General features: G+C 55.5%; 2 protein-coding genes across 6 annotated transcripts in view; one reads left to right on the forward strand and one right to left on the reverse strand.

The window, feature by feature from the left end:
* The window catches only part of LOC138815839 (E3 ubiquitin-protein ligase RNF123), a 28,703-nt gene extending 10,736 nt beyond the window's left edge, over window positions 1-17,967 (reverse strand). For 2 of the 5 annotated variants that reach the window (XR_011368498.1, XM_070005206.1), the window contains exons 1-26: window positions 17,522-17,609; window positions 15,476-15,719; window positions 15,114-15,198; window positions 11,363-11,439; window positions 11,132-11,226; window positions 10,455-10,509; window positions 10,272-10,357; window positions 9,983-10,069; window positions 9,697-9,764; window positions 9,404-9,529; window positions 8,759-8,873; window positions 8,543-8,647; window positions 7,705-7,830; window positions 7,490-7,582; window positions 7,317-7,390; window positions 6,286-6,403; window positions 6,021-6,120; window positions 5,574-5,635; window positions 5,335-5,406; window positions 5,056-5,176; window positions 4,260-4,361; window positions 2,850-2,956; window positions 2,161-2,359; window positions 1,823-1,968; window positions 1,494-1,577; window positions 51-158 (exon numbers count right to left, since the gene is read on the reverse strand). Coding sequence is in view for 4 of the 5 variants with exons in the window: in XM_070005206.1 (XP_069861307.1) it covers window positions 51-158; window positions 1,494-1,577; window positions 1,823-1,968; window positions 2,161-2,359; window positions 2,850-2,956; window positions 4,260-4,361; window positions 5,056-5,176; window positions 5,335-5,406; window positions 5,574-5,635; window positions 6,021-6,120; window positions 6,286-6,403; window positions 7,317-7,390; window positions 7,490-7,582; window positions 7,705-7,830; window positions 8,543-8,647; window positions 8,759-8,873; window positions 9,404-9,529; window positions 9,697-9,764; window positions 9,983-10,069; window positions 10,272-10,357; window positions 10,455-10,509; window positions 11,132-11,226; window positions 11,363-11,439; window positions 15,114-15,198; window positions 15,476-15,557 (2,493 nt within the window). In the remaining variant the exon portion in view is untranslated. Of the gene's footprint in view, window positions 1-50; window positions 159-1,493; window positions 1,578-1,822; window positions 1,969-2,160; window positions 2,360-2,849; window positions 2,957-4,259; window positions 4,362-5,055; window positions 5,177-5,334; window positions 5,407-5,573; window positions 5,636-6,020; window positions 6,121-6,285; window positions 6,404-7,316; window positions 7,391-7,489; window positions 7,583-7,704; window positions 7,831-8,542; window positions 8,648-8,758; window positions 8,874-9,403; window positions 9,530-9,696; window positions 9,765-9,982; window positions 10,070-10,271; window positions 10,358-10,454; window positions 10,510-11,131; window positions 11,227-11,362; window positions 11,440-15,113; window positions 15,199-15,475; window positions 15,720-17,491; window positions 17,610-17,922 lie in introns of those variants that run through there. The other 3 variants (XM_070005208.1, XM_070005210.1, XM_070005207.1) reach the window with 3 other exon arrangements.
* A 523-nt stretch (window positions 17,968-18,490) lies between these two features.
* On the forward strand, window positions 18,491-24,423 carry LOC138815842 (hepatocyte growth factor-like protein). Its single transcript, XM_070005215.1, is given in 19 exon segments — window positions 18,491-18,521; window positions 18,524-18,580; window positions 19,799-19,946; window positions 20,027-20,139; window positions 20,225-20,339; window positions 20,419-20,555; window positions 20,889-21,009; window positions 21,157-21,275; window positions 21,687-21,855; window positions 21,964-22,094; window positions 22,206-22,308; window positions 22,628-22,758; window positions 22,856-22,891; window positions 22,994-23,114; window positions 23,260-23,337; window positions 23,491-23,637; window positions 23,720-23,826; window positions 23,924-24,063; window positions 24,201-24,423. Coding segments are annotated over 19 exon segments (2,166 nt in total). The 3' UTR covers window positions 24,363-24,423.
* Window positions 24,424-25,227: the final 804 nt, after the last annotated feature.

Consider the following 25,227-nt stretch of genomic DNA (forward strand, 5'->3'; position numbering starts at 1 on the left):
GGCACCCTCAGGTTGGAGCACAGCCCGCCCGCTGGGTGGCGCCTGCTCACCTGGGAGTAGACGGTGGCATGCACCCACGCGAGGCGACGGCTCAGGTGGTCCAGCTTTTCCGAGAAAACTTTCTGGCTTTTGGTCAGCTCTTCAAGGATGTCCTTTCTCTGCCACACAGGGGGTTGGAGGATGCTCGGGACCAGCCTCTGCCCAGGCCCTGCTGGTGCCGCTCCCCTCCCCCCACTTTTTTTTTTTTTTAATGTGCTGGTCCTGGGGCTTGAACTCAGGGCCTGAGCACTGGACCCTGAGCTTTTGTACTCAGGGCTAGTGCTCGACCACTTTGAGCCACAGCGCCACTTCTGGTTTTTGGTGGTTTATTGGAGATCAGCGTCTCATGGACTTTCCTGCCTAGGCTGGCTTTGAACCATGATCCTCAGATCTCAGCCTCCTGAGAAGCTAGGATGATAGGTGTGGGCTGCTAGTGTCCACCTTCCATTTTCTAAACTCTTCTGCTGGTGGTGACCTTGAGCAAGGCCAAGGGTATGTTGTGAGGCCCGGCCCGGGGTCTGAATTGACGGCTTGGGCTGTGGCTCAGGAGGATGCTGCTAACAGTGGGGGTGGGGAAGCCTTCCAGGGAAGCCAAGCCCAGGCCAGGAAAGCCGCAGCAGATGGGGCCCCAGGGGGAGGGGGGAGCCAAGTCCTACTTCCTGCTGACTTTGCAAGTAGCCAAGGAAGCACTCAAGGCCCATCCATAATTGATGAGGACTGTGCATCAGCACTTAGTGGGCTGGGGTGGCAGCACCCTGGCAGAGGGCGGCTGGGGGATGGAGCTCAGGCTGTTGTCAGGCTCACTCGCACTATGGTGGTAGGGTCACAGCAGGGATGGGGGGGACAAGAGCTGTCGAGGCAAGGCGGGGGGGGGGGGGGGAGTAGGCAGTGGCTCCCGCCTGTCAGCCTAGCTACTCAGGAGGCTGAGAGCTGAGGATCACAGTTCAAAACCAGCCTGGGCAGAAAAGTCCGTGAGACTTTTTCTTGTCCATTATGGGACTTGAACTCTGGGCCTGGGCGCTGTCCCTGAGCTCGTCAGCTCAAGCCAAGTGCTCTACCGCTTGAGCCACAGTGTCACTTCCGGTTTTCTGGTAGTTTATTGGAGATAAGAGTCTCATGGACTCTCCTGCCCTGGTTGGCTTTGAACCCCAATCTTCAGATCTCAGCTTCCTGGGTAGCTAGGATTACAGGCGTGAGCCACCAGCGCCCCGCTTTGGGTAGAAACTCTTTGTGTCCAAAAGCAAGCCAGAAGTGGAGCCATGATTCAAGTGGTAGAGCACTAGCCTTGAACACCACAGCTTAGGGACAGAGCGTACACCCTGAGTTCAAGGCCAGGACAGACAGATAGACAGACACACACACACAACAACTGCCAAGGCAGCCTCATGACAAGATTTCCTTTGAGGGGTACCCTTGGGGTGCCCGTCCCAGACCTCTGCCCACCGAGGCCTTACCCTCTTGGGGCACCGGTGGATCTTGTCCTCTGTGTCTCTCAGAGCCATCGCGTACTCGTTGACGTCATCAGACACACCTACCATCTAGAGCAGTGCGCACACACATTTAGGGTGACCCTTGGGCCCCTCAACCCGGCTTCCTCAAACCCAGCCTGAACCCCAGTCCTGTCAGGTTCCCAACCGTGAGCCCAGGACAGCCTCCTCCCCCCAGATAACCATGTCTGGAGCTCTGTCTTTGTGGGAGGACGGTATGCTCCCATGCAGAACACCTTCACCCCAATGCTCCTCAATCTACGGGGGGGGGGGGGGGGGGAGGGGGAGGGGGAGACCTTGCCCAGCTGTTGGTGGACGCTGAGATTATACATCATGATGGCGCCGTCCAGGATTTCCAGCAGTGAGTTCTCGGTGAGGGGCTGCTCAGGCTCTTCGGGGGGCCGCCCCAGCAGCAGGCCCTCGTTCCAGTGGCTGCCCTCAACTGGGGAGTAGGGGAGGGGGGAGATCAGAGCTGGGCCATCTTGGTTCTCTCCTGGATTTCCTGCCTGCAGCTTGTGTTTCCTGGGCCTTTGGGATGTGGCGGGGCTGGGGGGCTGGGAGCTGGGGGGGGCAGGGGGGATGGATGGTGTGTGTTTTGGCTCTACCCAGGTGGCCAACCCCACCCAGCACGTACTGTCATCACGGGTCCGCTGCTCCACGTTCAGCGTGCGGACCTTCACTTTATCCGATGTGCTCAGAGGCCGCCGTGGGGTCATGAGACTCACCGCCGCCGTGCTGAGGAAGCGGTTGGCTCGGCCCAGAGTTGGAGAACTGAGCCAACCGGGCCGGGGTAGAGGCAGTGCCCCTCCTATGGCCAAGGCCTGCAGGGGGCGCTGTGGTGGAGAGAGGAGGAGGTAGGAGGTTACTCAGCTCCCCAAGATTGGAGCTCTCCAAGGGCTCTCTGATCTTTGGGGGTCAGGAGCAATCAGGGGGGGCTGTGCCATCACTCACAGCAAAGAGAAGGCCTGATGTGCATCAAAGGGTGATGTCCCTGTACAGTTCCCCAGCCCATAAAATAAAGGAAAAACCAAGCTGGGGGGCTGGTGTAACCTTGTAATTCCCATCTGTCATTCTAGCTACTCAGGGGGCTGAGAGCTGAGGACCAAGGTTCGATGCCAGCCTGGGCAGGAAAGGCCATGAGACTCTATCTCCAAGGAGCTACCAAAAAAAGCTGGAAGTGGAACTGTGGCTCATATGGTAGAACACTAACCTTAAGGAACAAAAACTCAGGGGCCAGCACCCAGACCCTGAGTTCAAGCTCCAGGCCCAGCAGCAACAAATAAAGGCAAAGCAACTTTCCCCACCCCGTGTCTACAATCCCACCTGGGCTGCTGCGGGGGCTGGCTCCTCATCCTCATCCAAGTCATCCATGGCGGCTGCCTGGAGCTCTCCTGGATCAATCACGATGTTAGCTTTGGAGGCAAGGTCATCTGGGAGCAATGGCAGGACAAGAGGGTTCTCAGCCCTGTGCCAGGAGTGGAACTGCCCAGATGGGGAATGAGCGCTGGCAGGCTGGGCAGGCGGCCTTGCAGGACCCCGTTCACCCCTTGGCCGGCCCCCCTCTGCTCCTCCTCTAGCAGCAACTCGGCAGCAGGACGCAGCCCCCATCCCAACGCCTCCTGTCTGTGCCATCTGTTTCCTGAGATCTTCATGGCCTCCTCTACTCTCTGACCACTTTATAAACCAAAGGAGGTCCCCGTCCCAGCTACTCGAGAGGCTGAGATGTGAGGATTGGGGCTCAGAGCCAGACTGGACAGGAAAAATCCCATGAGGCTTATTGCCAATTAACCACCAAAAAGCTGGAAGTGGAGTTGTGGCTCAAGTGGTAGGGTGACCCAAAAAAAAAAAACCCTCAGGGTCAGTGCCCAGGCTCTGAGTTCAAGTCTCGGATGGGCACACACACAAATAAAGGAGGTCCCAGGCTGACTCTGCTTCTGGTAGCTTCTCTTTGCCTGTAGCTGACAGCCAACAGAACCACCTTCCCTCAGCAGATGCTCTATTACCAGTGATGAATTTACCATCCCTCCCTCCCTTTTTAGTCCTCAAGCCATACAAGCTCTGGCAAGATGGGGGCCATCCTCAGCTCCTCCATCTCCCTCACACAGGCCATGATCCTCCATGGCTGTCCCCTTTCTCAATTCCTGAATTCTGCTGTCTAACAACAGGGACCCAGCTTTGCTGCCTTGCCTTGTCCAGGCTGGTTCTGCTTCTGCCTCGTTTCCCACTGTTCCCCTCCCATTTCACTCCCCAACACGCTAACTGCTCTCGGTCCCCAGCCGTGCTGGACTGCTTCTGGCTTCTTGATCTTGGGTGCACGGTGCCCTCGGCCCTTTGTGTTGGAACAATCTGTGCAGAAGCCTGAAGGCAGCTCAGGCAATACGTGCACCTTCCTTCACCTCAGCACTGTGTTCCCCACCTTGTTTGGGGATGATTGCCCAAGAAAAAGATAGCCGACTGGACCCAAGACCAGAGGTAGCACTGGTGGGTCAGCAGCTCCCTGCTTGCGTGAATAGAGACTCCAGTACCCTTTAATGGACCAGAGGCAGCACTGGCAGGCCAGCAGCTCTCTGCCTTATGAAGAGACTCGAGCGCCCTCTGGTGGACCAGAGGCAGCACTGGTGGGTCAGCAGCTCTCTGCCTGAATGAGTAGACTTGAGCGCCCTCTGGCGGACACAAGCTAGACACTGCCCCAACTGGGACAGGCCTGCTCATCATCCACAGGCCGCCACGTACCTTTGAGGGTCTTGCGAAGGTGTGAGAGGAGACCCCCAAGGCGCTGCAGGTCAAAGTAGTCCACTTTGCCATTATAGAAGATCTGAGGAGGGATGTAAGCCTCTGTGACAGGGAGGCCGAGATAGATGTTAGGGCTTGGCAGGAAGACCTTCTCCATATTCCTGTCCTATGCGCAGCCAGACTCTGGCCTTGCCTTGTCCACCTCTTCTTGCTGACACTAACCACTGCACAGCTTGCTATTCCTGGCATCTGGCCAGGGAGGGTCCAGACCTATATCTTACTCCCCAATCCAAGTAAATAAGCCTTCCTCTGAACCCTGGCTAACCTGTCTCTTCCCACCCCATCCCCACCCCAGCACCCATCCGAGACTGACCAACATAGAGGAACTGGATGAGTCTGGACTAGGAAGAGAGCCCATAATGGAGCTGGGGTGCCGATGGCTGACACTGTCATTCTAGTTTCTTTTAGGAGGCTGAGATCTGAGTACCAAGGTTTAAAGCCAGCCCAGGGAGGAAAGTCTGTGAGACGCTTATCTCTAATTAACCATCGAAAAAAAGCCAGCCTTGAGTGAAAAAGCTAAGGGACAGGCCCTGAGTTCAAACCCAGAATGAGCAGGAGCCTATGCAGACAGTCAGAGCAAATGTGGCTGCAGTGGTTTGGGGGTACAGGGCTCCCACTGCCCCAGGTGGAGAAGAAGCTGCTGTACGGGTAGAGAAGGACTCAATCAGGCCACAGGCTGGAGACACCAACCCCAGAGGCTGTCCTCGGTCTGACCTGGGGTCTGGTGCTAACTCACCCTCACTATAAGCAGCCCCGGGGTTGGAGGCCTTGTATTCGTCCCAATAGAAGCGCAGTGCCGAGATCAGCCGGTGCAGGAAACACACCATGTACTCAGGGGGGCAGAGCATGGGCATGTTCTATGGGCACAGGGCATAAAACAGACCTTGGCGCCAGCCCCCACAGTCCAGCTTATTCCTCATCCAAGGCCCTGCCCCAGGATCCTGGGCTGGGCAGAGAGGGGAGCAGAGCGAGGTGCGTTATAAAGCTAAAGCAGCCACGTTGGGTCTGCACCTACCCCCCGGCCACTGGCATTCTCCTGCAGGAACTTCCGGAACTTGGTCAGGAAGATGTATCTAGAAGCTTCACCCTTCAAGGGAAGGAGAAATAACGCTGTGAAACCTGAGTATGCTGCTCAGACGGGATCCGCTCAGTGCCACCACGCAGCCTAAACTCTGCCAGGGGACGGTGAACCAGCGCTGCCAAGATGGCATCCTTCCCGGCCCGGCACCCAACAGGGGGCTTAGAACCACTCACCCCGTTCTCATCTTTATTGTCCAAAAGCAGCTTCAAGATCTGCACCTGTAATTCTTCTACCCCTGGTGGTGGGGAATAGGAGAAGGGAGATATTCAGGTCCAATCTCTTCCTCTACCAACCAGTTTTCCTGAGCCCAACCTAGGTGTGTGCGTTCACTACTTAATGCTCCCAAGAACCTGGGTGTGAACCCCCACACCCTAATCAAGTGTCCAAGGCAGAAAGCTCACCTTTTTTTTTTTTTTTTTGCCAGTCCTGGGGCTTGAACTCAGGGCCTGGGCACTGTCCCTGAACTGCTTTTGCTCAAGGCTAGTGCTCTACCACTTGAGCCACAGTGCCACTTCTGGCCTTGTCTGGGGATGTGGTACTGAGGAATCGAACCCGGGCTTCATGCATGCTAGGCGAGTGCTCTACCGCTAAGCCACCTTCCCAGCCCAAAGAGGGCCCACCTTCAATGCGCTTCTTGAGCCTTTGGCAGCCCCGCTCATAGGCTCGCCGTCGATGCCGCTCCTCCGGGGTCTCCTCCTTCACCTCCTTACTTTCTCTGCCCTGGGCAGGGTCAGAGGACCGAAGTGAGCAGGGCTTGCCAGGGGCTTCACCCAGGCCAAGACACCCACCCTCAGGACTCCAGGGAGCAGGGCTGGAGGGGAAAGCTCCCATGCCTCAGGCCGGCCCTCCCGAGGGTGGCTCTCCACCCACGCCGGGTCTGCCTACCTCCTTGCTGGAGCGGTGGGGCCACCAAGTGGTGGGAATGAGCTCCTGCAGGCCAGCTTCCTCCACGCGCAGGGGGCTCTTGATGTAAAAGAAGACGACAGACCGGAGCATGTCAAAGCTGGTGGTGGTCAAGGCACAGCTCAGCTCGCCAAAGTCACCGTCCCTGGAAAGCCCACCTTGGTGTGTCCACCATGTTCTCACCACCAAAGGGGGGCCCTGTCAGCGTGGGTCCGCCTGCCTCCCCAGACCTGAGAGCTATTGGACTGGGAAGGTGGCTTTGTGGCAGAGTGCTTCCCTGAGCATGTATGAAGCCCTGGGTTTGATTCCTCAGTGCCACATCAACAGCAAAAGCCAGAAGTGGCACTGTGGCTCAAGTGGTAGAGTGCTAGCCTTGAGCAAAAGCTCAGAGACAGTGCCTAGGCCCTGAGTTCAAGCCCCAGGACTGGCATGTGCACACACGCGCGCGCACACACACACACACACACACAAATCTAGGGCTATTAATCCCACCAAACTCAATATCCAATAAGTACATAATAAAACCTTTTTCATAATGACTATGGGAACTAGGCACCGATGGCTCACACCTGTAATCCTAGCTACTTAGGAGGCTGAGATCTGAGGATCATGGTTCAAAGCTAACCCAGGCAGGAACATCTGCAAGACTCTTATCTCCAATGAAGTGGCGCTGTGGCTCAAGTGGTAGAGCACTAGCCTTGAGTGAACAAGCGCCCAGGCCCTGAGTTCAAGCCCCACGACTGATCAAAAAATTAAAAGTGCATACTCTAGCTGAAATGGGCAGGCCCCAGGGCCCTGGGACCTGCCCACACCTAGGTGCCTCAGGCTTCTCTGATCTGTAGATGGTGCTGGGAACGCTAGGCCTGGAGCTAGGGCCTGAGCGCTGGTCCTCCTGAGCCTGGGGAGCCCTGGCCAGATGACCACTGCCTCCTCTAGACTTCTGTGGACTCCCCCTCCCCCCCTCACCCGCCCAGAGGCTGTGATCCCCACCGCTGGCAACAAGGGGAGGATACAGGACGTTGCTAAGCAGAAACTTGCGGGACTTCTCATGCCTCAGGATGGAAATGGTGAGCCTCAGGTAGTGGATCTGTGGAGAAGCAAATGCTCAGAATGGAGGGGGCGGGGCTCTGGGGCTGCGGAGGGAGGAGGGAGGGGGAAAAATTCTAGATAGATGAATGTGGCTCACCTGCAGTCCCAGATCTGGAACGATGGGTGAAAACCGGTACAGTCGCAACAGAGACATCATCAACTGCTTGAGACAATCCTGAATCTCAAAGTCCTGAAGACAGATACCAGGGCCGCCATTGAGCGGGAAGATGGGGGGGGGAACTTTGCCTAAGCCCTCCCTGCTACCCCCCGGGAAGGGTGAGTGCCTGGCATGAGCCTGCCATCCAGTCTTACTTCCATGAAGAGCCACAAGAGGTCCAGGACCTGGTGCACCACGGCGTGGGTCTCTTCCGGTGCCCCCTTCTCCACTACGCCTAGCAGGAAGCTCATGAGCACGGCCTCCACCAGGTACACCTTGCGCTGGACCGCAGGGCGGATGGGCACAGTGAGCAGACAGCCCCTCTCCTCTGACCCACGCTGAAGGACAGAGCCTCAGGCATAAAGCCTTGGGGTCCCCTTCCCCTCCACCCCCCCCCAAACCACCCCCACAGACAGAGGAGCCCTTCAGGGCTTGAGACAAGAAGGGCCACTGTCCCATAATCCTTTTAGGGCTGGCCAGTGTCCTTCACCTGTGATGTCACCTCCCTTTCATTTTTGTGGGTGTGTGTGTGTTGATCCTGGAACTCGAACTCAGGGCCTGGGCACTTTCCCTGAGCTGCTTTTTTTGGCTCAAGGTGAGCACTCTCACCACTTGAGCCACAGCGCCACTTCTGGCTTTTTGTGAGTCACAGGGATTTTTTTTCCTGCCCGGGCTGGCTTTGAACCTTGATCCTCACATCTCAGCCTCCTGAATAGCTAGGGTTACAGGCGTGAGCCACCTGCGCCCGGCTTGAGGTGTTCCAGCTTTTTTTGGGAAGAGTTTATTGGAGATAAGAGTCTCATGGACTTTCCTGCCTGGGCTGGCTTTGAACCAGGATCCTCAGATCTCAGCCTCCTGAGCAACTAGGATTACAGGTGGCTCCATCTTCTCTCTAGGAGATCCATGATAGAACTACAAGTGTCACCCCAATAGCTAAGCCCTCTGGCTAGAGGAGGCGCTGCCAGGTCTGCCCAGATCAGTGGCGCCCCTCACCAGGAGAGGGGCAAAGCGGTGGAAGATGTGTGCCAATGTAAGTAGGACGGTGGGCTGGCCCTGCAGCTGCCACTTAGAGCTCTCCTTCGGTACCAGTCGCCCTTCCTGTGGGTAGGGGAGAAGACGGTGAGGGGAGGAGGGCTGGGCCAGGACCTCCCCCCTCACCTCCCTACCCCTGCCCCGCTCCTTGATCTCCCAGCCCAAACCCTGGCTCACCACAAGGTCCAGCTCCACACTGAGCACTGCCCGGAAGCAGCCCAACAATTTCTGTGCCCGTACCAGGTCGGCACGGGGCGGGTCTTGCAGGGGCCGGAAGCCCGCCACTGGGTAGGTGCCACAGAGTTAAGCCAGCAACGCCTGATCTGAGCTTCAGAGGTGCCCCCCCTCCCCCAGCGTGCCCAAGGAGGGGTTCCCGCATTTCCAACTCCCATCTCTGGGAGCCTATTACTGTTGACACTTAATGTGCCATTTATTTTAATTTTGGTTGGTTGTGGGGCCTGAACTCTGGGCCTGGGCGCTGTCCCTCAGCTCTTCAGCTCCAGGCGAGCGCTCTACCACTTGAGCCACAGCGCCACTTCTGGCTTTTTTCTTTTTGCTTATGTGGTGCTGAGGAATCGAACCCAGGGCCTGAGGTATGCAAGGCAAGCGCTCTACCACTGAGCCACCTTCCCAGCCCTTAACGTGTTTTACATCAGCATCTAACAGGTAAGACTGCTGTGTATACCCATGGACCTAAATTACACCCTGTGGACTTCTTTCAATAGCCAGGGCCTGCCCCCAAGCCCACAGTGCTCCTGGGGGGAAAGAATGCCTTCATCCTAGATGCTAAAGCCACCCATGGGCATCTTTTCCAAATGATATCGCAGAGGACGGCTGCCAAAGTTGAAGGCCACAGACTCCTTGAAAGACAGGCTGATGGCTGGGAAATAGGCCATGCCCAGGCCCCTGGCCAGGTTCTCAAAGGCAGTGCCCAGGGACACACCATTCCTAGAGGAGAAGGGGGGTGGGTGAGCTGTGTCTGGAAGGAGGGATCCACCCACCTTCAGGCTACCAGAACTTCACCTGGCCTCCTTCCACAGAGCAGGTGAACCTGGGCCAATCTAGGGAAGGCCCAGAGGCCAGGCATGCGCTACGGGGGTGGGAGGGAGACTCACAGGCAGAAGGACAGAGTTCCGTCATCCAAATCAATCAGGCAGCTCACAATGTCCCCCGCCGCCCAAGCCTGCAGAAGCAGAGAGGCCTGCTCAAGCTGCATCTCCAGGCCCACCCACGGGGAGTGGGGGGGCTGGTGGGGCGAGGGGGGCTGGCCCCGTAGAAAGAGAAATATCCCTGTCCCTTCCCTGGGGTCCACAGGCCTCCCTTGGTGGCTTCCCCAAGGCTTCCAGCAGGCTAGGAGAACGTCTTGCGATTGGTGGAGCACCGAGGGGCGGGGCCTTTTACCTTGCCGTAATTGGTGGTGGTCACATTCCACTTGCGCACCCGGTTCCCATCGTAGGCATAGGAGTTGTGCGTGTCTCCCACACCCTCCTGGAGAAAGGAAGTGCTGTGAGAAATGGGGGGGGGAGGCCATGGGGGTGGGGAGGAGCAGAGCCCCCCCAATCACATCTTGGGTCCTCATGGCTTGAGAGGGAGGCTGCTATTCTTGCAGATGGGTGAGGGGTTCTATGTGTGTGTGTGTGGGGGGGGGGGGGCTGTTCTCGCTATAAGGAGACCCGCGGCTGCGCAATACCTCCTGATTGAAGCGGCAGTTGATGGTGCACCAACCAATCTGCATGAGTCCCTGGGAGGAGATGAGCACCTCATACACCCATTTCCCTGGAGAGAGCGAGGGAGGCCAGCAGGTACGTGAAGGCGGCCTTCCGGCCAGGGGTCCCCACCCATCTTCCCAGCTCCACCAGGAGGGATGGCTTACCTTTGTACACACAGGTGGTAGAACGGATGGTGCCAAAGTTGCTGTGGCCAATCACCTGAGGGAGGAAGGAGGGGGCGGGGCAGTGAGCTTCCCCCAGGTCCCCAGCCCCATCCTCAGTGGAGCTAGCCTGGGCGGGATTGGGCTATTGGGGCCAACACTGCCCTGTGCCTATGTTAGGAGGTTTGAAGCCAGAGGCACGGTGGAAGGGACTGGAGGCTTTGTTGGGAAGGGTTTGAGGCTGGGGCTACGTGGAGAGCGTTAGGGGCTGAGAATATCCTTGTCTAGGGCCACATCTGGATAAAAAGACTATAGGGCTGGGTGCCAGTGGTTTATGTGGTGATCTTAGCTACTTAGGAGGCTGAGATCTGAGGATCGTGATTTGAAGCCAGCCCCAGCAGGAAAGTCCATGAGACTATCTCTAATGAACCACTAAAAAAAAAAAAAAAAAAAAAAAAAGCTAGAGGTAGTGCTGTGGCTCAAGTGGCAGAGTGCTAGGCTTGAGCAAAAAAAAGCAGCTCAGGGACAGCACCCAGGCCCTGAGTTCAAGCCCAAGGACTAACACATACACACACATATACACACACACACCAAAAAAAAGGAGGGGGCAGACATAGGGCCATATCAGGTGTAGCTCGGGGCTATTTCAGAAAGGGATCCCAAACCCCACTCTCACTCACCCCCAAAAGATCATCATCTACCAGCAGAAGACCCTCAAAGCCTCCTGTGTGGTCCAGAACCACAGTAGCTGGGCCAAGCCGCCCTTCAACCTGTCCTGGAGAGGAAAGGGGGGAGGGGGGGAGGCTGAGCAGAAGGTCTGACAGATGCACAGGGCACACACTGAGCTCCCCAGGGAACACGCCAGGGCCCAGCTCTGCAACCCTCCCCCCTCTCTCCAGGATGCTACCTACCCTGGCCCTCCTCATCCTCGTCCACTTGTAGCAGCTGATCCAAATGCTCTGGCAGGTTCTGGAAGTTCAGGGATTTCCTAGGGAGAGTAAGAGGCTGCCAGGGACCCACAGTCTGTGCGATCGGCCGGCTGACACAATGCCCCTCCCTCCCCCTTTCCCCTGAGCTTTCAGAGCGTGGCTGTCTGGACTCCATCTCCACCAATAGCTAGGTACGGTGGCATGCGTCTGTCATCCCCGCTACACAGGAAGCATAAATAGGAGGATCGTGGTCCGGGCTGGCTTAGACATATACATGAAGCCCGATCCCCAAAATAATGAAGCAAAAATGTTGGGGGGGGGGTGGGGATTTTCAAGTGGTAGAGTGCCTACCTAGCAACCCTGAATACCACAATAATAATAATAATAATAATAATAATAATAATCAGTTCTCTGTAAGCCTCATGACCTCATCTATAAAAAGGGAACAGCTATGTATCAGAGATTTTGTGAACAGCCCCAAGGAATAACACATGTTGCCTACATACCTTATGACCTGCCTACCCACCATCTGCTGTAGCCAAAGGGAACTGGGAGGCTGGGAAGGTGGCTCAGTGATAGAGGGTTTGCCTAGCACGCATGAAGTCCTGGGTTTGATTCCTTGCTACCACATACACAGAAAAGCTGGCTGTGGCTCAAATGGTAGAGTGTTAGCCTCGAGCAAAAGAAGCCCAGGGACAGTGCCCAGGCCCTGAGTTCAAACCCCAGGATTGGTTTAAAAAAAAAAAAAAAGAGGGGAGAGGGAGGGAAGGAAGGAGAAGGAAAGGAATGGAGAGGAGGAGAGAGGGAAGAAGAAAGGGAGGGAGAGAGGGAGAGGGAGGGAGAGGAAGGGAGAGAGGAGGGAGGGAAAGGAAAGGAGGAAGGGGGAGAGAGAGGGAGGGAGGGAGGGAGGAAGAGAGAGGGAAAAAGAGAGAAAGAGAGAGAGAGAGGGAGGGAGGGAGAGGAAGGGAGAAGAAGGGAGAGGAAGGGAGAGGAAGAACTGGGAAATTTTATCTGGTGCTGCTTTATCCTCTCAACACAAACACCAAGAGTAAAAATGGCCTGTTAGGCCATCTGTGGTGGTGGGTGTCTCTAATCTGCACTCAGGAGGCTGGAGGTAAGAGGACTACAAGCTTGAGGTGAACCTGAAGTATGTAGCCAAGACTTAAAAACAAAACAAAAAAACTGCACTTCAGTGGCTCACACCTGTCATCCTAACTACTCAGAAGACTGAGACCTGAGGATTGTGATTCAAAGCCAGTCCTGGCAGGAAAGACTGTGAGACTCTTATCTCCAGTTAACCACCAGAAAACCGCAAGTGACGCTGTGGCTCAAGTGGTAGAGCGCTCGCCTTGAGCTGAAGAGCTGAGGGACAGCGCCCAGGCCCAGAGTTCAAGCCCCACGACTGACAAAAAAAGAAAGGCCCGGTTTAACACCTGATCACTTCTGTCCTGAGCTCAGCTGCTAAGAATAGCAAGCAGTGGCCCGGGGCCATCTGGATTGCCAGCACCTGCTCTTTCCCCCTTTAATCTCAGAGCCTACCTCTCATCCACCTCGCCAGCAGACTCTGGGAACACAAATGGGCCGCAAAGTAGCTATGACCCAGGCTCAGGGACCCCCACATGCACTGGCTGTAAGCCACTACCTGACCTTGAGCTTCAGGACGGAGCTTCAGGGCCAAGGGCCAGTGACGCAAATGGACTATTCGGCCAGATGCACAGAAGACTAAGCACCAGCCCCACATCTGGAAGTGATCCCAGACCCATGTATGGGAGAGCTATGGCTCGTGTCTGCCTCCAGAGACAGCTGTGGGCAGCTGGCGGGAGGCAGCCTCCACTGGGTGCCCAAGCTCTCATTTGGCCAACTTGAGCTCCTGCCTGCCCTTTCTGGAGTTCTCGGGTTCCACCTCCAAGGCCTTCTATCTCCATAACCACTGAGTGATGGCCCTACCACCTGCTCTCCCTCCTGGCGGTCACAGCACCAGCCCCAGCGGGACCCATCTCTGATATCACATGAGCCAGGGATCAGATGGCCCTGGGAACAAGCCAGGCACCTTCTGACTACCACAGCCACTTGAATCGAAATGGCAATGATGCTGGTGGGTGCCAGTGGCTCACGCCTGTCATCCTAGTTACTCAGGAGGCTGAGATCTGAGGATTACGGTTCAAAAGCAGCCTGGGCAGAAAAGTCCATGAGACTTTTTTTTTTTTTTTTTTTTTTTGTCCATTATGGGGCTTGAACTCTGGGCCTAGGCGCTGTCCCTCAGCTCTTCAGCTTAAGGTGAGCACTCTACCACTTGAGCCATAGCACCACTTCTGGTTTTCTGGTGGTTCATTGGAATAAGAGTCTCACGAATGTTCCTGCCCGGGCTGGCTTTGAACAGCAATCCTCAGATCACAGCCTCTGAGTAGCTAGGATGACAGGTGTGAGCCACCGGCTTCTGTGAGACTCTTATCTACAATGAACTACCAGAAAACTGGAAGTCGTGCTGTGCCTCAAAGTGGTAGAGCACTAACCTTGAATGAAAACACTCAGGGACAACACCCAGGCCCTGAGTTCAAGCTGCTGAAGGGCAGCCATATCTTACTGCAGGGAGAGAGAACTACATGAACCTGTAAAGCAGTAACTGGGGCTGGGCACAGTGGCTCATGCCTGTAATCCCAGCTACCTGGAAGGCCAAGATAGAAGATCACAGTTGGAGGCCAGCCTAGGGCTTTCTCAAAGTGAGTTAGGTGTGGTGGTTCATGCATATAATCCAGGCTGCATAAGAGGTAGGGGTAGAAGGATCAATGTCTGAAACAAGTTTAGGTGAAAATGTAAAACCTCATCTAAAAAATAAAGTAAAAAGGACTTGGGGGCAATGCTAATGTGCCTAGCAAGCACAAGGCCCTGAGTTCAAACTTCAGTACAGATTTAAAAAAAAAGAAAAAAGAAAAGCCAGGCGCCAGTGGCTCATACCTGTAAATCTAGCTACTCAGGAGGCTGAGCTCTGAGGATCACGGTGCCAAGCCAGCCCAGGTAGAAAAAGTCCATGAAACTCTTATCTCAAATAAACCACTCAGAAAACTGGAAGTGGCACTGTGGCTCAAGTGGTATAGCGCTAGCCTTTAGCTGAAGAGCTGAGGGACAGCATCCAGACCCAGAGTTCAAGCCCCATGACCGACAAAAAAAAAAATTATCAGCAAAAAGCCAGCCTTGAGGCATGGCTTAAGTAGTAGAGTACCAGTTAAGCAAGCAAGCTGAACAAGCATAGGGCCCTGAATTCAAACCCAGTAGTGGCAAAAACCAAACCCCAAACCGGAATCCCATTCAGACAATCACATGGAATAACAAGATGGCAGGTGCTTTTGCTTCTCTGACTTGATGATTTTGCTAAAGGTGTACTTCATTTACAAGGACTAAACTGAAAAGTATTAAGCTCGCAAGGAAAAAAAAAAAAAAAAGGCCCAGGGCTGGGAAGGTGGCTTAGTGGTAGAGTGCATGCAGGAAGCCCTGGGTTCGATTCCTCAGTACCATACACACAGAAAAAGCCAGAAGTGGTACTGTGGCTCAAGTGGTAGAGTGCTAGCCTTGAGCAAAAGAAGCTCAGGGACAGTGTCCAGGTCCTGAGTTCAAGCCCCAGGACTAGCACAAAGAAGGAAGGAAGGAAGGAAGGAAGGAAGTGGCCCAGTGACCCTCTTCTGTCTAGTCTCATCTGATCCAACAAAGCAAGGACGGACTCCCCACCCAAGCATACCTGCTGGTAGTCGTGGAGGGCTCATGGTCAGGAGAGGAAAAGATGTGGTACAGGTAGTCATTCAGCAGTTTCTTGTGCGCAATGCCTGGACCGCAGGTCAGAAGGGAGAAAAAGAGCAGGGGCGGTTAGCACAATTCCTGATCCCTGCTGGCCCTAGAGATCGCTGATGTTTAGCCAGGCACAGGAGTGAGGCTGGTAGCCATACTGGGTGCAGCATTCCATAGGTGCTAGTGAAGAATTGATTCACGGGGACAAAGGGGTTGCTAAAAGGCCTGAGGCTTGCTTGATCGGGGTCTTGGCTGTATTGGTGCTTTTTGTCTCCTTCCCCCTATCCCAAGTGCATCCTCCCGGGTGGCCCTTACCTGTAACCCTGGATTTCTCAGCATCTGAGCTCAGTCTATAGTTCTTGCTGGAGAAGGACACGCCGCCCCCCTTGGATGCCATCCTTCATCGGTCATGGGCAGGGCCAGTGGTCCCGGAGGCTGAGCCCGGATGTGGTCTGTCTCCTGCAGGCCAGCCACAGACTCTTCCAGACCCGAGCCCTGCAAAGGCAGGAAGGCTTGGGAGCAGGTGAGGTCAGATTCATGCAGTCTCCCACAAACCAATCTAGGGAAGGAGAAGGCAAGGGACTTCCAGCTTCCAACACAAAGGAGGGCACTTGGGGCATACGCTCATAGTGCCAAGGACCGTGTCAGCCATGTCTGCTGACTCCTAACCCAAAGCCTCTGCTCTTGAGGACATCAAATGGCAATGTCCAAAGTGAGGGGGGGGGGTCGCTCAGTTTTGCCACACAGAATCTAGATCGTATCCAGAAAAGACCAAAACCAGAAAAGCACATTCCTCCAAGTCTATGGTAAGCCAAGACCAATTGGGTCAGCTACAGCCCTTATGTTGCCCAAATCTCCAGGCTGATGCTTTGGTGACCATTTGAGCCACGTGTAGCTTTTTGGTGATTAACTGGAGACAAGAGTCTGGTGGGTTTTCCTGCCCCACCGGGCGGCAGATCTCAGCCTCAAGAGTAGCTAGGATTACAGGTTGAGCCACTGGCGCTCAGCAAGGCTGTGACTTCTTCCCTTCACCCCAAGTTCCTGCTTTCTCTAGTCCACACTCACGCTCTGGCTTCCAATCACACACATGGGCCTGCCTTCCTCTTCCAAGAACACACCAATGGTCTTCCTATTGCTTATCTAACCCTCACATAGCATGCTGTTGCTGCAGTTGCTCTAGAACCTGCTACTGGCTTCATTATAGGGGGCTGTACCATTCAGTTCAGTAGCTATATGTGGTGTTTTTAAAAAAAAATCCAGGCATTGGAGGCTCACACCTGTAATCCTAGCTACTCAGGAAGCAGCTGACATCTGAGGATTAAGCCTGGGGTAGGAAAAGTCTGTGAAACTCTTATCTCTAAAGTACCACACACACATATACACACACACACACACACAAGCCAGTCATGGGGCTGTGGCCCAAACGATAAAAGCAACTAGCCTTGAGCGGAAAAACGAAAAGAACAAGTACCTTGTCCCTAAGTTCAAGCCCCAGGCCTGCCCCCCCCCAAAAAAAGTACTAATTAAAAACTCAAGGAGAAGGATGGGTGGGGTGTGAGGTGTAGGATGGATGATGGTTCATTGCAAACAGGTGTTGGAAACATAACCATGACACCGCTGCCCCAGAGCTGAGGGAAGCGGAAAAACAAAAGATCTCAATTCCATGAAGCCACGTTTTCCCCAGAGTTAAAAGGAGCACGTGTGGCCGGAGGGGCCGGGCACCGCGGGCTCCCGCGCGTGGACCTCGGGCGATGCCTCGGATAGGCTCGGGACACCACCACCCCGGCCCGGCCTCAGCACCACGCCTGCCTGCCTGCCTGCCTGCCTGCCTGCCTGCCTGCCCGCCCGCCCGTCCGCCCGTCCATCTGTCTGTCTGCCCAGTAAGGGGGGGGAAGAGGGAGGTGATTCTCCTCGTCCGGCCGCCCGATCTCCCCGTCACCTACCGCAGCGCCCGGGCCGCCCGCGACCCGCCGCGCCCCGACGCCCTCCCGGGCCGCTCAGGTGTGGGCCGGGCCTGGGGGGGGGGCGGGACCGCAGCCCGGCCCAGCCAATCCCGGCCCGAAGCCGGCTCCGGGCATCAGGTAGGTGGAAACTACCGGATCCCGGCGACACCGCGGCTCGAGGGCCGACGGGACGCCCCGGCCGCGGAGCCGGGCCGACGCGGGCCCGGGAGGCCCAGGCCGGGGCGGGCAGCGCCCGGGCCCCCCCCCATCCCGCCCCAGGGCTCCCCGGGACCTGTCAGGCCCGGCCTCCCCCCCCCCCCCGCCCCGCCGCGCGCCGGCGCCTCGGAGCCAGCCCCAGCCTCGCCGCCCGGGCGGCCCCCTCACTCACCCTCAGCCTCCCCCCACCACCACCACCAACCCCGCCGGCCGGCTGGTCCGCCCGTCCGTCGGTCGCCACCACCGGCTCACAACATCCGCCCGGCTTCTCGCTGCTACGGTGCCCGACTGGAGCCAAACCCCGCGCCCGCCCGCCCGCTGGCGCGCTGCGCCTCCAGCTGCGCACGCGCGCGGAGAGCCCGGCCGGCCTGCTGCCCAGCTCCTATTAACTACTGCGAGGGATGGGGCGGGGGGCGGGGGGCGGGGGGAATCACACACACACCTGCCCAAGCTCACCTCATCTCAGAGGCTGGAGATGGAAGCCCTCACCAGGATTTCTAGGTCACCTGTCTCAACAACTCTTACCTTACTTGAAGGCCAGGTTATTTCTATCAGGATCCAAGTTACCTCTATTAGACTCAAAAGGCCGCCTTGCTTACTTACCTTCCATGAGATGATCTGCTTGGCAGGCTTTGCTGCCAGGGGTGTGGGCCGACTTGCTTACAGCTGGGGCCCAATAGATAAAGGGGAAGGCAGAAATGTTCCTCACTTTACAGGGGCGAAAGTGGAATGACACCATTTGCATGGATTAGAACCCAGACAAGGTTAGGCTTCAAGGAAACCACACACACACACACACACACACACACACACACACACACACACACACACACACACACACACACACACACACACACACACACACACACACACACACACACACACACACACACACACACACACACACACACACACACACACACACACACACACACCACTTCCTATAAACCCACTGAACGTACAAAGCCCCTTCCTGCTACCCAGGGAGGCCTCTCAGGGGGTCTACCTATACCAAAGTGAAAGTATTTGCACTTGCTCCCACAGAGCACTGAGGGCCTGGCCCCATCTGACTGGTTAGCAAGGTCTCAGGTCAGGCCCCAGCATGCCTGGAGTAGGGGGTGTGGAGGTAGAGCCATCCAATCCTGTAGTGACAGGTTTCACAACTTCCTGGATGGGGCTGTGGTGGGTGACAGTGCAGCCTCCAGGAGGATGGGGTGGCTTGCACTGCTGCTGCTTCTGATGCAGTGCTTAGGGCCTCTCGGTGAGTGGCCCCCTTGTCCCCTTAACCCTGCCCTTCTCCCCATCTGCCTTCAGGAGGAGACTGGCGCCAAATCCATGCGACACTATGCTTGCCAAGAGTTCACTTTCCTAGTAGGGGAAAAAAGCAGTGACCTTGGCTCCTTTCGATGAGCTGGGAAGCTTTGGGAATACGTACACACACCGCCACTTGGGCCTGCTAAGTTAGCATGTTTGCTGTTGGTGCTAGGACAGATGTACAGACAACAACCATTTCTCTCCCTCTAATATGCTTCCATGTTGATGAGCGCTTGGAGTCAGAATGCTAAGTCCTCTCTGAGTACTGTAATGATGATCTCATTTGAGAGATGAGATAGGGTAAGGTCCTCAGAGAAAGTACCATTGCCCACCTGAGTCCAGTGCTTGGCTTACTAAATGTAGGTACTCTTAACCACCATATTTGGGCCTGTTTCTCCCTTTGAAAGTCTTTGGGAGGGAGACTTGGGGGTAGGGGGGAAGGCACAGAAATGGAGGGACAGGGCAGGGAAGGTGGCTCAGTGGTAGATGCTTGCCTTGCGTGCATGAGGCTCTGGGTTCAATTCCTCAGCACCACCTAAGCAGACAAAGCTGGAAGCAGCACTGTGGCTCAAGTGGTAGAGCACTAGCTTTGAGCTGAAGAGCTGAGGGACAGCACCTAGGCCCAGAGTTCAGGCCCCACAACCGACAACAAAATGGAAAAAAAAAAAAGAAATGGAGGGACAAAGGGCGAACAAATGTAGCAGTGGTACTCACTAGAAACGGTGGAAAATGAGCTGTACAACTTGTGGGTGGGGATGGAAGGGAAATACTAGGCAAGACCAAGGAAAGTGGGGACATTGCCCCAAAAGGACAATATCACCTTTATAATAACAATAACAAAAAAATAAGCCAGGCACCAGTGGTTCATGCCTGTGATCCTAGCTACTCAGAAGGCTGAGATCTGAAGATCCCAGTTTAAAGCCAGCCCAGGTGGGAAAGTCTGTGAAAACAGGAAGTGGAGCTGTGGCTCAGATGGTAGAGCACTAGCCTTGAACACAAAAAGGCTCAGGGACAGCGACCAGGTCCTGAGTTCAAGCCCTACAACTGACCAAAAAGAAAAAAGAAAAGAAAGTATACTTAAGGCCCACCCTAGAGGCCTTGCATTTGAATAATGAGTCAATATATGACATGTATGTCCCCTTTAACCCTGCGCCCACCCATACAGGGCAACGCTCACCATTGAATGACTTCCAGCTGCTCCGGGGCACCCAGCTGCAGAATCTGCTACATGCCGTGGTGCCTGGGCCTTGGCAAGAGGACGTAGCAAATGCTGAAGAATGTGCTAGGCTCTGTGGGCCTCTCCTGGATTGCCGGTGAGTGGCCAAGTAGCCTAGGTATGGCTGGTCGTCATGGTAACCTGAGCCACTGGGGAACACCCATGCCTTTTCCCCAGGGCTTTCCACTACAATAGGAGTAGCCACGGTTGCCAATTGTTACCATGGACCCAGAACTCCCCCAACACCCAAATACACCATTCTGGGTGCTGTGATCTCTTCCAGAAGAAAGGCAAGTAACAGTGAGAAGCAGCAAGGTTGGAGAGAGAGGAACCTTAACCTCAGTCCCTATTGACCTTTTCCCTCTTAACTTCCAGACTACATCCGGACCTGTATTATGGACAAAGGGGTCGGGTACCGGGGCACTGTGGCCACTACAGCAGGTGGCCTGACCTGCCAAAGCTGGAACCACAGGTTTCCTAATGATCACAGGTGAGACGGGCATCTTCCTGCCATTTCTGCCTGCAGAATTCCCTCAGGACACACTGCCATTGCTGCTCCTTGTTGGCAGGTACACGCCCACACTCCAGAATGGCCTGGAAGAGAACTTCTGTCGGAATCCCGATGGGGACCCTGGAGGTCCCTGGTGCTACACAACAAACCCTTCTGTGCGTTTCCAAAGCTGTGGTATCAAGTCCTGCCAGGAAGGTAAGCTGCATCTACCAGTTCTTTTGTTGTTGTTGGTGGTGGTGGTCATGGGGCTTGAACTCTGGGCCTGGGTGCTGTCTCACAGCTCTTGGGGACCGCTCTACCACTTGAGCCACAGCGCCACTTCCGGTTTCCTAAGTGGTTTATTGGAGATAAGAGTTTCCCAGGCTTTCCTGCTCGGGCTGGCTTAGAACCGTGATCTTCAGATCTCAGCCTCCTGAGTAACTAGGATGACAGGCGTGAGCCACCGGCGCCTGGCTGCAGCTACCAGATCTATCCTAGGCCTCTCTGATCGATCCAATACAAAAAACAAAAAACCACCTCTCTCTCCAGCTGCTTGCGTTTGGTGCAATGGTGAAGATTACCGTGGCTCTGTAGACCACACAGAGTCAGGACGAGAGTGCCAGCGTTGGGATCTGCAATACCCTCACCAGCATCCCTTCCATCCTGGCAAGTATGTGTGGATTAAGGGCAGAGTCCACACCTCCAGAGGGAGGGAAGGAGGGAGGGAAGGAGGGAGGGAAGGAGGGAGGGAAAGAGGGAAGGGAGCCTCCCCCATCAGAATTCCAGAGTCTTATTTACAATCAGTTCCCGCTCTCAGGTTCATGGAGCGAGGTTTGGATGACAACTACTGCCGAAATCCAGATGGATCAGAAAGGCCTTGGTGTTACACCACAGACCCGCAGCTTGAGCGGGAATTCTGCGCTATTCCCAGCTGTGGTAGACTTTGGGGGGGGGGGGACAGAGTCTGGAGGGCAGAGGCGCTGGGGAAGAGGGGGCGAGGGGGAACAGAACATGGCTTGCCTAGGGGAGGGTCTAGAAGGGGGCTGAGTTGAGCACAAAAATCTTTGAGCTCCAATTCCAGCCTCGGGCTGTGTCAGTGGCTCAGCATCTGTCATCCTAGCTACTCAGGAGGCTGAGATTTGAGGATCACAGTTCAAAGCCAGCCCGGGGCAGGAAAGTCCATGAGACTCTTATCTCCCAATAAACCATCCAGAAGTGGAAGTGGCGCTGTGGCTCAAGTGGTAGAGCGCTCACCTTGAGCTGAAGAGCTCAGGGACAGCGCCCAGGCCTAGAGTTCAAGCCCCACAACTGACAAAACAAAACAATTCCAGTCTCGATTCATCTCAGGGTCCAGGGCACCACCAGATCAGGTGGCCACAACGTTCAACTGTTTCCGAGGGAAGGGTGAGGGCTACCGGGGTACGGCCAATACCACTACCGCCGGTGTACCCTGCCAGCGCTGGGATTCTCAGAGCCCACATCAACATGGCTTCTCCCCGGAGAAATACGCGTGCAAGTGGGTTGATGGATAGGAAGGGTGGGGGAGAGGGGCCTGGGTGGAGCTCAAGGGTTAGGGGAGACCCTCCCCAAGCATTGATTGTGACTCTTGCCACCCACTGCTCAGGGACCTTCGGGAGAATTTCTGCAGGAACCCGGATGGCTCAGAAGCACCCTGGTGCTTTACAACCCGGCCAGGCATGCGCGTGGCCTTTTGCTACCAGATCCCACGCTGTACGGATGAAATACTGCCCGAGGGTAAGGCTGTGGAGAGGAGGGGGTGAGGGCTAGGGCTGGAAACTTCCAGGCTGAGCGGGATCCAGGCTGAGCATTAGGTTCTGATGAGCCACTCTGGCCTACCCACCACAGACTGCTACCAGGGCTCAGGAAAGCAGTACCGTGGCTCGGTTAACAAGACACGCAAGGGTATCCCGTGTCAGCACTGGTCTGCAGAGACACCCCACAAACCACAGTGAGTCTCTGTGTGGGTGTTTTGGGGGCTGACAAGGTGACATGCTTAGACTTCTGGGACTGCTTTGCTCTGATTCTGCCCCAACTTTGGTCATGGGGCTTGAACTCAGGGCCCCCTGAGTACTTTGTGTTCAAGGCTCTACCACTCTGAGCCACAGCCCCCACTTTCTGGTTTTCTGTTGGTTAAATTGAAGAGTCTCACAGCCTTTCCTGCCCGGGGCTGGCTTCAAAGCACGATCCTCTGATCTCAGCCTCCTGACTAGTTTGGATTACAGGCCAACGTTGAACCACAACTTTGCTTCGCCTCCTTCCCATCTTAGATTCACACCGGCCTCTGCTCCACAACTGGAGAAAAACTTCTGTCGGAACCCAGATGGAGACAGCCACGGGCCCTGGTGTTATACTACGGACCCGGGGACGCTATTTGACTACTGTGCTTTGAAACACTGTAGTGGGTGCTGGTGACCATTTTCCCCTAGTTTACACACCCTCCCCCGCCCTTCTCCAAGACTGCCCTCCCTTAACTTGGGTCAACGTGTATCTTTCAGATAAAGACCAGTTACCATCCATCCTGAAACCCCCAGGTACAGATCTGAGCCAGTTCTGGGGAGGTGGGGTTACCACCCCCTTTGAACCTTACCTCCATCCAAGAGGGTTCCCCCCCCCCACGCCATCCCATTCCTCAGTCCCGGTGCAGTTTGAGAAGTGTGGCAAGCGGGTGGACAGGATGGACCGGCGGCGCTCCATGATGCGCGTGGTAGGCGGCCAACCAGGGAACTCACCTTGGACGGTCAGCTTACGTAATCGGTGAGGCCCAGATGCCTGTCTCCCGCCCCCCGCCCCCCGCAGAGTGTCCCGTGTGGCCTGCCACTTGACCGACTTCCTAGCCAGAAGCTGGCAGGTCCAGGAGGTAGCCCCTGACTCAGTTTCCTTCTGATCCTCACTCTTCCAGGAAAGGCGAACATTTCTGTGGGGGATCTCTAGTAAAGGAGAAGTGGGTACTGACTGCCCGGCAATGCTTTTCATCTTGGTAAGCCTCCCTAGGGTTTGGAGACCCCCTAATTCCCTTAGCTACCCGCCCCCCCCCACCATGTCCCCCATCTCTACCCTTCTCCCAGGCAAGCCAAAATATGGGGGCAGGAGACTAGAAGTCAAGGATGACCTAACTCAGCTTCTCTCCCAGCCATGAACCTCTCACGGGATATGAAGTCTGGTCGGGTACCCTGTTCCAGAACCCACAGCCTGGAGAGCCAGACCTGCAGCGGGTTCCTATAGCCAAGATGGTGTGTGGCCCTTCGAGTTCCCAGCTTGTACTGCTCAAGCTGGAGAGGTACGTGGACAAGGTGAGAGTGGGAAATGGGTGGGGTCTTGAGATCTCCGGCCCCTTTACTGCCCTTGTTTTCCTGCTAAAGATCAGTGACCCTGAACCAGCGTGTGGCCCTCATCTGCCTGCCCCCCGAGCGGTATGTGGTACCTCCCAGGACCAAGTGTGAGATCGCAGGCTGGGGAGAGGGCAAAGGTGAGTGGACTCTTCCAGGACATTGGCTCAGAGGCCCAGTCCTGGGCCCTCCAGCCCCAGGTTCTTTTCCTCACCCTTCTGAATCTCCTCACAGCAGGATCAAGTGGTGCCTCAGTCTTACATGTAGCCTCGATGAACGTCATCTCCAACCAGGAATGTAATGTAAAGCACCGAGGGCGTGTCCACGAGAATGAGATGTGCACCGAAGGGCTGTTGGTCCCTACAGGGGCCTGTGAGGTGAGTGGTAGAGGCCCTGAGGCCAGCCCAGGGGTGGGGAAAGGCCTGGAAAGGTCCTTGTGTCATCATGAAGGAAGTTAGTAGTCCCTGCAGGTGTCCAAAGCTCAAAGTTCTCATCAGTTCTTCTACCTGCCCAGGGTGACTACGGAGGCCCACTTGCCTGCTTTACCCATGACTGCTGGGTCCTACAGGGAATTATAATCCCCAACCGAGTGTGTGCCCGGCCCCGATGGCCAGCCATCTTCATGCGTGTATCTGTGTTTGTGGACTGGATTCAGAAGGTGATGCAACTGGAGTAGGCCTGGCCCTGACCTCTTGTTTTGGGAATATGTCAGACATAAAGCTGTAATTTCTCGTTAAGCCTGTGCACAGTGCTTCTTACCTGCTGCAGCTTCTAGAGACTGAACTGGTTTCCTTCCTTCCTTCCTTTCTTTTTTGGGCTGGTTATATAGGGCTTGACCTCAGGGCCTGGGCACTGTCCCTGAGCTCTTCAGCTCAAGGCTAGTGTTCTACCACTTGGAATCACAGTGCCCTTTCTGCTTTTTGAGTGGTTCCTTGGAAATAAAAGAGTCAGATGGGCGCCGGTGGCTCACGCCTGTCATCCTAGCTACTCAAGAGGCTGAGATCTGAGGATCGCGGTTCAAAGCCAGCCCAGGCAGGAAAGTCCGTGAAACTCTGATCTCCAATAAACTGCCAGAAAACTGGAAGTGGTGCTGCAGCTCAAGTGGTAGAGCTCTAGCCTTGAGCTGAAGAGCTGAGGGACAGCGTTCAGGCCCAGAGTTCAAGCCCCACAACCGATCCCCCCCCTCAAAAAAAAAGAGAGTCTTACAGGGAACTTTCCTGCCTGGGCTGGCTTTGAACTACGATCCTCAAATCTCAGCCTCCTGAGCAGGTAGGTTTACAGGCATGAGGCTGAATTGATGATTTCTTTCTTTTTTTCTTTTTGTGCTGGTACTAGGTGCTTCAGTGTAGACATTTTAACTTGTTCGATCAAGGCTGGCACTCTACCACTTGAGCCATAACTTCATATCTGGCTTTTTGCTGGTTAACGGAAGAGCCTCTTGGATTTGTCTGCCTGCCCGGACTGACTTTGAGCCTTGATCTCTCAGATCTCAGCCTCCTGACAAGCTAGGATTACAGGTGTGAGCCCTTAGCACCCAATAA

Source organism: Dipodomys merriami, unplaced genomic scaffold (assembly GCF_024711535.1).
Source record: "Dipodomys merriami isolate MVZ:Mamm:240054 unplaced genomic scaffold, mDipMer1.0.p SCAF_672, whole genome shotgun sequence".
Taxonomy (NCBI): Eukaryota; Metazoa; Chordata; class Mammalia; order Rodentia; family Heteromyidae; genus Dipodomys; species Dipodomys merriami.